Source organism: Rissa tridactyla, chromosome 2 (genome assembly GCF_028500815.1).
Source record: "Rissa tridactyla isolate bRisTri1 chromosome 2, bRisTri1.patW.cur.20221130, whole genome shotgun sequence".
NCBI lineage: Eukaryota > Metazoa > Chordata > Aves > Charadriiformes > Laridae > Rissa > Rissa tridactyla.
Window position 1 is genome coordinate 1,198,603 of NC_071467.1, and position 11,619 is coordinate 1,210,221.

Below are 11,619 nucleotides of genomic sequence, written 5' to 3' on the forward strand. Positions count from 1 at the left end.
TCCATTATCTATCAACAATCCTGGTCAACAGGAGAGGTGCCGGATGACTGGAGGGTGGCCAACGTGACGCCCATCTACAAGAAGGGCCGGAAGGAGGATCCCGGAAACTACAGGCCTGTCAGCCTGGCCTCGGTACCGGGAAAGATCATGGAGAGGATCATCCTGAGTGAGCTCTCAAGGCAAGTGCAGGGCAGCCAAGGGATCAGGGCCAGCCAGCATGGGTTTAGGAAAGGGAGGTCCTGCCTGACCAACTTGATCTCTTTCTATGACCATGTGACCCGCTTTCTCGATGAGGGCAAGGCTGTGGATGTTGTCTACCTGGACTTTGGTAAGGCCTTCGACACCGTCCCCCATGGCATTCTCCTGGAGAAACTGGAGAATCATGGCATAGACAAGTGTACCCTCCGCTGGATAAAAAACTGGCTGGATGGCCGTGCCCAGAGAGTTGTGATTAATGGAGCAAAATCTGGTTGGCGGCCGGTCATCAGTGGTGTCCCTCAGGGCTCAGTCTTGGGGCCAGTCTTGTTCAATATCTTTATTGATGATCTAGACAAGGGGATTGAATGCACCCTCAGTAAGTTTGCGGATGACACCAAACTAGGTGGGAGTGTTGATCTGCTTGAGGGTCGGAAGGCTTTACAGAGGGATCTAGACAGGTTGGATCAATGGGCCAAGGCCAATGGGATGAGGTTTAAGAAGGCCAGGTGCCGGGTCCTGCATTTTGGTCACAACAACCCCGGGCAACGCTACAGGCTTGGGGAAGAGTGGCTGGAAAGCTGCCCGGCAGAAAAGGACCTGGGAGTGTTAGTGGACAACCGGCTTAACATGAGCCAGCAGTGTGCCCAGGTGGCCAAGGGGGCCAATGGCATCCTGGCTTGTATCAGGAATAGCGTGGCCAGCAGGAGTAGGGAAGTCATCGTGCCTCTGTACTCGGCACTGGTGAGGCCTCACCTCGAGTACTGTGTTCAGTTTTGGGCCCCTCACTACAGGAAAGACATTGAAGTGCTGGAGTGCGTCCAGAGGAGAGTCACCAAGCTGGTGAGGGGTCTGGAGAACAAGTCCTATGAGGAGAGGCTGAGGGAGCTGGGCATGTTTAGTTTGGAGAAGAGGAGGCTGAGGGGAGACCTCATTGCCCTCTACAGCTACCTGAAAGGAAACTGTAGAGAGGCAGGGGTTGGCCTCTTCTCCCAAGGGAATAGCGACAGGACCAGAGGAAATGGTATGAAGCTGCGGCAAGGGAGATTTAGATTAGATATTAGGAAGAATGACTTTACTGAAAGAGTGGTCAGGCACTGGAACAGCCTGCCCAGGGAGGTGGTGGAGTCACCATCCCTGGAGGTATTTAAGAAATGTGTAGACATGGCTCTTCAGGGCATGCTCTAGTGCCCAAGATTATTGTTTGTGGTGGGGTGTTGTGTGTGGGGTTGTGGGTGTGGAGTTTAGTAGGTGGGTGCTTTTTTTTTTTTTTTTTTTTTTTTGTGGTTGGACTCGATGATCTCAGAGGTCCCTTCCAACCAGTAAGATTCTGTGATTCTGTGATTATTATGTGCAAGCCTTTGTTTGGGCAAGTGAAGGGCTTGTGTAAGGTTCTGGGAGCTCCCCCGTGCTGCCCTGTGCTGTTGTTTTTGCTGGGGCCATAGTTCCTACGAGAGGTCTTCTAGCCCTTTTCCATCCACCCCAATGGTCTCTGTAACCCTGGCCTTGTGTTGGGTGAGGTTGGAAGAGCCTTGTGAGAAGAAAGGAAGTGGAGGCGTTTGAGGCTGAGATGCAAGAGAACTTTATTGAGGGAAAAGATTGCAAAGGCAGAGGTGCTAAGGGGAAGGGAGATGGTCTGAGGTATTAGTAGGGCAACCATCAACCAAAGTCCCCTGCACGAGAGAGATCAGCTACGAAGGGTGGTGGCGGTGGCCCTTAGCAGGGGTAGCAGCCTCTTCTGCCACCGTAGCAGCCAAGGCCTCCCAAGCCGTAGCCGTAGCCGAAGCCGAAGCCGCCGGAGGAGACAGGCACTCCCTGGGCGCTGAGTTCATTGCCCACGGCAGCGGATGCGGAGGATCCGACAAAGGTGCTCTGGGGGAAGGAGCTGAGAATGGGTCCTGGCAGGGTGACCTGCACGGTGGAAGGCTGGATGACGACGCGGGAGGCCTCGCACTGCCTGACGCAGGGCTCGTTGCAGCTGTTAGCCAGCGGGGTGGGTCCGCATGGGCCGCAGAGGTCGTTGCAGGCCATGTGTGTGGTGTGGAGTTTCCCTGGAAGAGAGGGTGTTGAGAAAGGTGAGGGTGGTGGGGGTGTGAGGGTCGGTGTTGGAGGAGGGCGAGGGAGTGTGGAGGGCTGTTGTGGGGCTGTGGGGAGCGTGGCAGTGTGGAGGCGTGAGCGCTCTTGAGGCTGTGGGCAGAGCTTGGTGGAGGAGAGGGACCAGGTGGTTGAGAAGAAGGAGGGTCATGGGGTTGAGACTCACCTTGTTGAGGGTGGAGGAGAAGGCGTGAGGAGAAGTGTGTGAGGGAGAGAGGCGCTGGGCCGGCTTTTATGCTGGTCGTGGAGGGGTGGGACAGGCTTGGCGCCTGACTGTGTTTTTCAGCAATGAGTCATTCCATGCTGCAGCCACTCAAGGAATGATGTGCGTTGCGTTTTCCTTACCATAACAGCCCCTTTTCATCTTCTCCTCATGTCCATCTCACCCTGGTGGCAGCTTTTAAGTTAGAGTAAGTAGTTTGAAGGATGTGCATGCATGCAGCGTTTCAGGGTATTCAGGAGACATGGCCAAAGCATTCCAGAGGTGGTGTGTCATAAGTGAGGTCATTTTGTGTCAGTTGTGTGGTGTGGTTTGCGGGTGCGTTGTGAAGAGGGGGCCCCATTTCCTCACAGCCCTGGCAGGCCGGCCTGGGCTTTGGAGGGGTGCCAGGCATTCGGCGCTGCCCCAAGGTCAGTGAAGACGGAGTGGGAGGAGGTGCTCCAGGCACTGGAGCAGAGATTTCCCTGCATCTCGTTTTGAAGACCATGGTCAAGCATGTTGTAGATATGCAGCCCATGGTGGTCCACAGTGGAGCAGATATCTACCTACAGCCTGCGGAGGAACCCCCGTCGAAGCAGGTGGATTCCCAAAGGAGGCTTTGATCCCATGGAGAGAAACCAATGCTGGAGCAGGTCTTTTGGCAATAAACTCGTTAAAGTTCTGCATCCCAGCATGAGATGCCTCCACTTCCTTTCTTTTCCCAAGGCTCTTCCAACCTCATGCAACACAAAGCCAGGGCTCAGGAGGCAACTGGGGTGAGTGCGAAAAGGGCTACAGGACCCCTCTTAGGAAGTATGTCCCCAGCTACAACAGCAGCACAGAGCAGCACAGGGCGGTTTCCAGAACGTGACACAAGCCCTTCACTTACCCAAACAAAGGCTTGCACATGCTAATGCACTTCTACTGCAGCCTCTGACACAAGCTCCCCATGGCAGCACACACTTTGCCAACTCTCTTCCCCAGCATGACCCTGTGGCCAGCACAGCAGGCAGAATCACAGCAACGAGAATCATTGACTGCCCAAGGATCCTATGGACATCCTCTACTTCAACCGAACCTGCTCAAACAGCATCAGCTCAAGCAGGCTCTCCGCAACCATGTCCACACAGGTCTTCAGTATTTCCAAGGATGGAGGGTCCAACGCCTCTCTGCACAGCCGGTTCCAATCTTTGACCACACTCACGCTGAAAACAGCATGCCTTCTCTTCCAAGGAAAAGGCGCCTCTTTTCATCTTTCTCCATCATCACTTGCCCTGGTTGTGGGCACCTGAGAGAAGAGTCTGACTCCCCTCTCCTCATTCCCTCCTTAGTAAGGTTTCAGCTGGGATAGAAGTGACTCCCTTCCTGGCAGCTGGTAGGGTGCTCTGTTTTGCATTTGGGATGAGAATGCTATTGACAGCCCACTACTGTTTTCAGCTCTTGCTAAGCACTCAAGGCCTTTTCTGCTCCTCACACCACCCTGCCAGCAAGTAGGCTGGGAGGGCACAAAAAGCTGGGAGGAGACAGAGCCAGCACAGCTGATCAGAACTCACCAAAGGGATAGTCCGTGCCGTGCAACATTATGCTCAATACATAATGCTGGGGGAAGAACAAAGAAGGCGGGAGGCACTCTTGGAGTTATGACATTAGTCTTCCCAAGAAACATCACGCATTATGGAGCCCTGCTTTCCTGCAGGCAGCTGAACTCCTGCCTGCCCATGGGAAGTAGTGAAGGACAGGACACAGGTACTCGATGCCATGAGATGCCGTGCCCAGTGTATAGCTGGGGGAGCTTCCAGGGGGAGGGAGTTGGAGATCGCTGCTTGGGAGTGGGCTTGGGACTTCCCAGGTCAGGCTGGTGAGTGGTGATAAATGAATCGGTTTTTGTACATTCCTCTGCAAGTTCTGTTGTTCTTGATTTCCTCTATCCTCTGCTGTTCTGTTAAACTGCCTTTATCTCAAGCCGTGAGTTTTCCCTCTTTCTTCCGATTCTCCCCCACATCCTGCAGCTGTGGGGGTGGTGAAGGAGTGGCCGCATGGTTCTTTGTTGCCAGCTGGCATTCACCCAAAACACAACCTCAATGATTCTGTGATTTCTGGAAGGGCATGGACTTAGTGGAGCAAGGTGAGTGCAGGGCCACCCAGATGCTGAAGGGACTGAAGCATCCTTCATTGAGGAGAAGCAGAGAGAGCTGGGAGGTTTCTCAGCCAGGAGGCAAGGCCACGTTCATTGATGAGCTGTCATCAATGTCTCTAAATCCCAGATGGGAGTTTCAGTGGTGCAAACCCAGCGAGCATTGAGAACCATGCAGCCGCTCGCTCGCTTCCCCCTCGGCAGGATGGGGAAGAGAATCAGAAGAGGAAAAGTGAAAAAATGCGTGTGCTGAGGTAGAAATAGTTCTGTAGGTAGAGCAAAAGCCACGAGTGGCATCAAAGAAACCACACAATTCTTTGAATACTTCCCATTGGAATGCAAGTGTTCAGCCATGTCTCCAGGAAAGAAGGGCTCCATGATGCACATCAGTTATTTGGAAAGACAAACGCCGTACGTCCGTTCATTACACCGTTCTTTCATCTTTGCCATGCATTATATACTGAGCACGCCTTCACCTGGCATGGACTATCATTTGGTCAGTTGGGGTCAGCTGTCCTGGCCGTGTCACTTCCCAGCCTTTTGTGCACTCCCAGCCTACTCGCTGGCAGGGCAGTGTGAGGAGCAGAAAAGGCCTTGAGCGCTTAGCAACAACCAGAAAGAGTAGTGGGCTCTCAACGCCATTCTCATCCCACATGCAAAACCTAGCAGTCTACCAGCTGCTAGTGAGAAAGTCAACTCTATCGCAGGTGAAGCGATGTCAGGAGGGAAGGAGGAGAGGGGAGTCAGACCCTTGTCATGGGTGCCCATGGCCGAGGCATGGGGAATGAGAAAAGCTGAAAAGACGTGCCACTTCCATGGAAGAGAAGGCCAGCCTTTTTCAGTATGACCGTGACGGTGGTCTAACAGGTGAAAAGGGGTTGTAGAGAGAGGTGTTGGAGACTTCATCCTTGGAGATACTGAAAAGCTGACTGGACAAGGCTGTGGAGTGCCTGCTTGAGTTGACTCTCTTTGAGCGGGTGTTGTTGAAGTAGATGATGTCCAGAGGTTCCTTGTGCAGTGAATGATTGTGTTTGCTGTGATTCTGCCTGCTGTGCTGGTGAGAGGGTCATGCTGCGGAAGAGAGTTGGTGAAGTGCGTGCTGGCATGGGGAGCTTGTGTCAGAGCCTTGGTTGGAAGTGCGTTAATATGTCCAAGCCTTTGGGTAAGTGAAGGGCTTGTGTCAGGTTCTGGAAGCCCCCCTGTGCTGCTCTGTGCTGTGGTTGTTGCTGGGGCCATAGTTCCTAAGACCGGCCCTGTGGCCCTTTCCCACCCACCCCGATGGTCTCTGTAGCTGTGGCTTTGTGTTGAGTGAGGCTGGAAGAGCCTTGTGAGAAAAAAAGGAAACGGAGGCATCTCAGGTGGAATGCAAGAGAACTTTATTGATGGAAAAGAATGCAAAGGCAGGAATGCCAAGTGCAAGGGAGCTAGTCAGAGTTGCAGGTAGGGTGACCATCATCCAAGCTCCCTTGTGTGAGAGAGATCTTGCCAGAGCAGCAAGGTCTTCCTGCCCCGCAGTGGGAGTTGCACAGTGGAGCTCGTTGTTGGGCTCTGGCTTGTCAGAATGTGGTTGCAGCGGAGAGTAGTGGATATAGCAGAAGTTGAACTGCAAAGAAGGAAGTGGGAGAAGAGAAGGACTGTCCCCATCCCTCTTCCTTGGAGCCTTGAGATAAAGATGCATGGACAGCAGGCCTATGTGCTAGGAAAGACCCAGGGATGTGTCCTTCATCAATACTGTGGCTTCCAGGATGTCAGGGTTTTGTCAGGGGTGGTGGTAAGTGCCCTTAGCAGGGGTAGCAGCCTCTCCTGCCGCTGAAGCAGCCCAGGCCTCCCAAGCCGTAGCCGTACCCGAAGCCGAAGCCGCCGGAGGAGATGGGCACTCCCTGGGCACTGAGTTCATTGCCCACGGCAGCGGATGCGGAGGATCCGACAAAGGTGCTCTGGGGGAAGGAGGTGAGGATGGGTCCTGGCAGGGTGACCTGCACGGTGGAAGGCTGGATGACGACGCGGGAGGCCTCGCACTGCCTGACGCAGGGCTCGTTGCAGCTGTTAGCCAGCGGGGTGGGTCCACAGGGGCTGCAGAGGTTGTTGCAAGCCATGTGTGTGGTGTGGAGGGTCCCTGGAAGAGAGGGTGTGGAGAAAGGTGAGGGTCGTGGGGATGTGTGGGTCAGTGTTGGAGGAGGGCGAGGGAGTGTGGAGGGGTGGTGTGGGGCTGTGGGGAGCTGGAGGAGAAGGGCCAAGTGAGTGAGGACAAGGAGGGTCAGTGTGTTGAGACTCACCTTGTTGAGGGTGGAGGAGGCGGCGTGAGGAGAAGTGTGTGAGGGAGAGAGGCGCTGGGCCGGCTTTTATGTTGGTCCTGGAGGGGCGGGACAGGCTTGGCGCATGATGGCCTTTTCCACAAACAACTTTTGCATGACACAGCCTCACGAGTAATGACGTGGTTGTGTTCTTTGTTTTCTGAAATTCTCCAATTCCATGTTCTCTTATTGATGATGTGTCCACTCGGCCCTGGCGGCAACTTTTAAGTGCCAGTAGTAGAGGCCCTAAACATTGTGTTGATGGCACGCGTCAGGGTTGTCAGAAGACGTGACCAAAGCGTAAGAGAGGTGGGGTGTCATCAGGGAGTTCATGCCGTGGCAGTTGTGTGGTGTGGTTTGTGGGTGCGTTGTGAAGAGGGGGCGTCATTTCCTCGCAGCCGTGGCAGGCTGGTCTGGGCTTTGGAGGGGGGCCAGGCATTAGGCGCTGCCCCTTGCATTGCGCTTGTTCCTTCCCTGCCTTGCTGCCAGCTCACTAAGCCTGTCTTTGGGCATGGCCTTTCCCGTTGGGTGTGCTCTGTGGCTGCCTTGGTGCCCCTTTTGTTTTTAAGGTTGTAGGTGGGAGAACGGAGGCTGCGTGTTTGGGTTTGTGCCCCGCTGGGGCCGTCCCTGGTGGAGGCAGTTGAAGCAGGCAGAGGAGGGCTGTTTGTGAGAGCAGGGCATTATCGTGGCAGCCCTGTGCTGTAGGGAGGCTGGTCGTGCTCCCCAAAGGCTCCTCTTGGCTCTTATGTAGGGATCCCCTTAGTTGTGGCCGGCAAGTTTGCAACCTGGGCTCTGGTGCGACACATCTGAAGATGAGCAACGAAGCTGGTGAAGGATGTAGAGAACAAGACTTGCTAGGAGCAGTTTAGGGAACTGGGCATGTTTAGTTTGCAGAAAGAAAAAGGCTGAGGGCACGCCTTATTGCTCACTACACCCACCTGAAAAGAGGTGGTAATGAGGTAGGTGTCAGTCCCTTATCCCAAGTAACAAGTGATAGGAGAAGAATTAAGGTCTTTAAAGGGTGCATAGGGATGCTCAGTTTGGATGCTGGGAAAAATGTCATCCCCAGAAGGGTTATGAAGCACTGGAAGAGGCTCCTCCGGGAAGTGGTTGAATCACCATCCCTGGAGGTAATGACAAGACGTGTAGATGTGGGACTTAGGGCTATGTTTTTTTGGTGAAGTTGGTAGTCATAGGTGAACGGTGTCAAGATTGTTCAGGGTCTTTTCCAACCCAAGTGCCTCCATGATTGCATATGAGGCAGCGTGCAAAAGCAGGCGAGTTCCTGGAGAGGCCGAGAGTGTGTCAAGAGACAGAGGGGGAGTGGGATCGGCATGCAGGGGATACTGGTGGGCCAGGGCCTTTGGGTTGTTTACATGGGGTGAGTGCCGATGGATGAGGCCATTTCTCTGCACAGTGTGTGACGGGAAGAAAGGGAAGGTGGAGCTTGTTGAGGAGAGTTGGAGGCAAGCACGCAGCACGTGAGTACGGAGCTGCGGCCATGATTTCGTGCACGACTGCATTTTTGAGCAAGCATCTCTTTCATGCCACAGCCTGTCAAGTGCTGAGGTGGGTGTGTTTTCCTTCCCACAACGCTCCCTTTACATGTTGTCGTCTTGTGAATATGTCCACTTGGCCCTGGTGGTAGCTTTTAAGTGTGAGTAGGTATTTTGGAGGACGTGTATGGATGCTGCGTGTCAGGGAATTCAGCAGTCACAGGCAAGGCGTAGGAGAGGTGGGGTATCTCCAGTGACATCATCTCGTGGCACGTTTGTGGCTGGCTAAGCCTGTCTTTAGGCCTGCCACACCCTGTTGATGTGCCCTGTGGGCACTTTGATGCCCCCATTGCTTGTAAGTTTGTAGCTGAGAGAAAGGTCTGTCTTTCTGACCTGGGAGCTGGGAAATGTTATGGAGCTAATCATCTTGATCGCCTTCGTATGGCACATAGAGGCCAACCAGGTGATGAGGCCCAGCCAGCATGGCTTTATGAAGGGCAGGTCCTGCTTGCCTAACCTGATCTCCTTCTATGTCAAGGGGACGCGCTTAGTGGGTGGATGAGTGAAGGGCTGTGAGTGTTGTTAACTGGACTTTAGTAAAGCCATTGACACTGTTTCCCAGAGTGTTCTCCTGCAGAAACTGCCTGCTCATGGCTCTGACGGGCGTACACTTCGCTGGCTAAAAAACGGGCTGGATGGCCAGGCCCACAGAGGTGAATGGAGCTAAATCCAGATTGTTGCCACCACAGGTGGTGTTCCCCAAGGCTGAGTACTGGGGCTGGTTCTCTTTAGTATCTTTACCAACGACCTGGACAAGGGGGTCGAGTGCACCCTCAGAATGTTTGCAGGCAACACCAAGTTGGGTGAGTGTGTGGATCTGCTTGAGGGTAAGACACTTTAGAGAGCGATCTGGACAGGCTGGATCGATGGGAGGAGGCCAATGGTGTGGGGTTCAGAAAAGCTGAGTGCCGGGTCCTGCACTTGGGTCACAAGAACCCCATGCAACACTACAGGCTTGGGGAAGAGCGGCTGGAAAGCTGCCCGTTGGAAAAGGAGCTGGGGGTGTTGTTTGACAGCCAGCTGAGTATGAGCCAGCAGTGTGCCCTGGAGCCCAAGGCGGCCAGTAGCATCGTGGCCTGTATCAGAAGTCATGAGTCCAGGAGGACTATGGAAGTGATCGTCCCCCTGTAGTGGGCACTGGTGAAAAATGTCTTCACTGAAATGGTTGTCAAGCACTGGAATAGGCTTCCCAGGGAAGCGGTTGAGTCACCAGCCCTGGAGGTATCTAGAAGAGAGTAGACTTGGCCCCAAGGGACTTGCTTTGGTGGGGCACTTGGTAGTGTTAGGTTAAGGGATGGAATCAGTGATCTTAAGTGTCTTTCCCAACCTCAGCGATTCTGTGAGTTTTTGAAGGCCATGGACGTGGTGGAGCAAGTGGAGTGCAGGGCCACCAAGACGCTGAAGGGACTGGAGCATCCTTCCCTTGAGGAGAAGCTGAGAGAGCTGGGAGTTTCTTCAGCCAGGAGAAAAGGCCGCGTAGGGGAGATGTCATCAATGTCTCTAAATCCCGGATGGGAGGTGTCTTGGTTTCACGCCAGCCAGCAATCTGAACCATGCAGCCACTCGCTCACTCCCCACTACAACAGGCTGGGAAAGAGAATCCGAAGAGGAAAAGTGAAAAAATTTGTGCGTTGAGATGTCAGTTTAATAAGTAAAGCAAAAGATGCACAAGCAAGCAAAGCAAAAGAAGGAGTTCCTTCACTACTTCCCAAGGCAGGCAGGCGTTCAGCCGTCTCCAGGAAAGAAGGGCTCCATGAGACATAACGGTTACTTGGAAGACAAATGCCATAACTCTGAACATTCCCCGCTTCTTTCTTCCCTCACTGTGCTCTCATGTGGCATGGACTATGCCTTTGGTCAGCTGGGGTCAGCTGTACCGGCCGCCTCACCTTGCAGCTTTTTCTGTACACCGGGCCTACTTGGTGGCGGGGTGGTATGAAGAGCGGAAAAGGCTTTGAGAGCTTAGCAACAACCAAAAACCATTAGTGGGCTCTCAACGCCATTCTCATCGCAAACGCAAAACCTAGCACTCTACCAGCTGCTGAGCAAGTCAACTCTATCCCAGCTGCAGCCATGTCAGGAGGGAATGAGGAGAGGGGAGTCAGACAGGGCAAGGGTGAATGGAGAAAGCTGAAAAGACGTGCCATTTCCTTGGAAGAGAAGGCAAGGCTTTTTCCGTGGGAGGGTGGTCCAAGAGTGGAAGCGGTTGCGCAGAGAGGTGTTGGAGTCTCCATCATGTAGAAACTGAAAAGCTGACTGGATCTGGTGCTGAACAGCGTGCTCAATCTGACCATGTTTGAGAAGGTCGGGTGTAATGAGGTTATCTCCAGAGATTCCTTGTGCAGTCAAGGATTCTGTTTTCTGTTGCTCTGCCTGCTGTGTTGGCCAGAGGGTCTTGCTGGGGAAGAGAGCTGGTGAAGTGCGTGCTGCCATGAGGAGCTTTCATTGGAGGCATGAGTAGAAGTGCGTGAGGTTGCCCAAGGCTTTCTTTTGTTAAGTGAAGGGCTTGTGTGAGGTTCTGGAAGCCCCCTCTGTTGTGCTGTTGCTGTTGCTGGGGCCATAGTTCCTAAGACCGGTCCTGTGGCCCTCTTGCACCCACCCCGATGGGCACTGTAGCCCTGGCTTTCTGTTGGGTGAGGTTGGAAGAACTTTGTGAGAAGAAAGGAAGTGGAGGCGTCTTAGACTGGGATGCGGAAGAACTTTATTGAGGGAAGAGAGAAGTTCAAAGGTAGAAGCGCTAAGTGCGAGAGAGACGGTCTGAGTTGCAGGTAGGGTGACCATCATCCAAGGTCCCCTGTGTGAGCTAGGTCTTGCCAGAGCATCAAGGTCTTCCTGGCCTGCAGTAGGAGCGGCACCCTGGAGGTCCCACGTGGTATTTGCCTCTTCAGCAAGTGCTTGCAGCGGAGAGTTGTGAACGTAGCAGAAGGGGCGATGGAAAGAAGGAAGTGTTAGAAGAGGAGGAGGTACATGGGCCATGGTTGCAGACAGTCTGGGTTGGCCCCTTCCCTGCTTCCTTGCTTGGTGCCTTGAGAGGAGGAGCTGTGGATGGTGAAGCCATGTGCCAGAACATGCTTGAGTTGCCTCCTCAATCCATGCCGTGGCTTCCATGGTGTGGGTGGTTGTTGTCAGGCGTGGTGGTGAGGGCCC

The 11,619-nt window shown here is 53.8% G+C and overlaps 1 protein-coding gene across 1 annotated transcript; it reads right to left on the reverse strand.

The window, feature by feature from the left end:
* Window positions 1–1,911: 1,911 nt before the first annotated feature.
* Window positions 1,912–6,730, reverse strand: LOC128905404 (feather keratin-like). Its single transcript, XM_054191476.1, has 2 exons — window positions 6,452–6,730; window positions 1,912–1,989 (listed from the first exon to the last, which is right to left on the reverse strand). The coding sequence occupies exons 1-2, from the start codon at window positions 6,716–6,718 to the stop codon at window positions 1,912–1,914; spliced, it is 345 nt and encodes a 114-aa protein (XP_054047451.1). The 5' UTR covers window positions 6,719–6,730.
* Between the last annotated feature and the right edge of the window lie 4,889 nt (window positions 6,731–11,619).

What these genes read in the sequence shown, in the direction of transcription:
- LOC128905404 (XM_054191476.1), bottom strand. Translation starts at nt 6,718, where the DNA reads ATGGCTTGCAACAACCTCTGCAGCCCCTGTGGACCCACCCCGCTGGCT. An exon ending in TCGGGTACGGCTACGGCTTG is followed by an intron (nt 1,990 to 6,451) that starts GGAGGCCTGGGC and finishes GTCTCCTCCGGC; the next exon opens with GGCTTCGGCTTCGGCTACGG.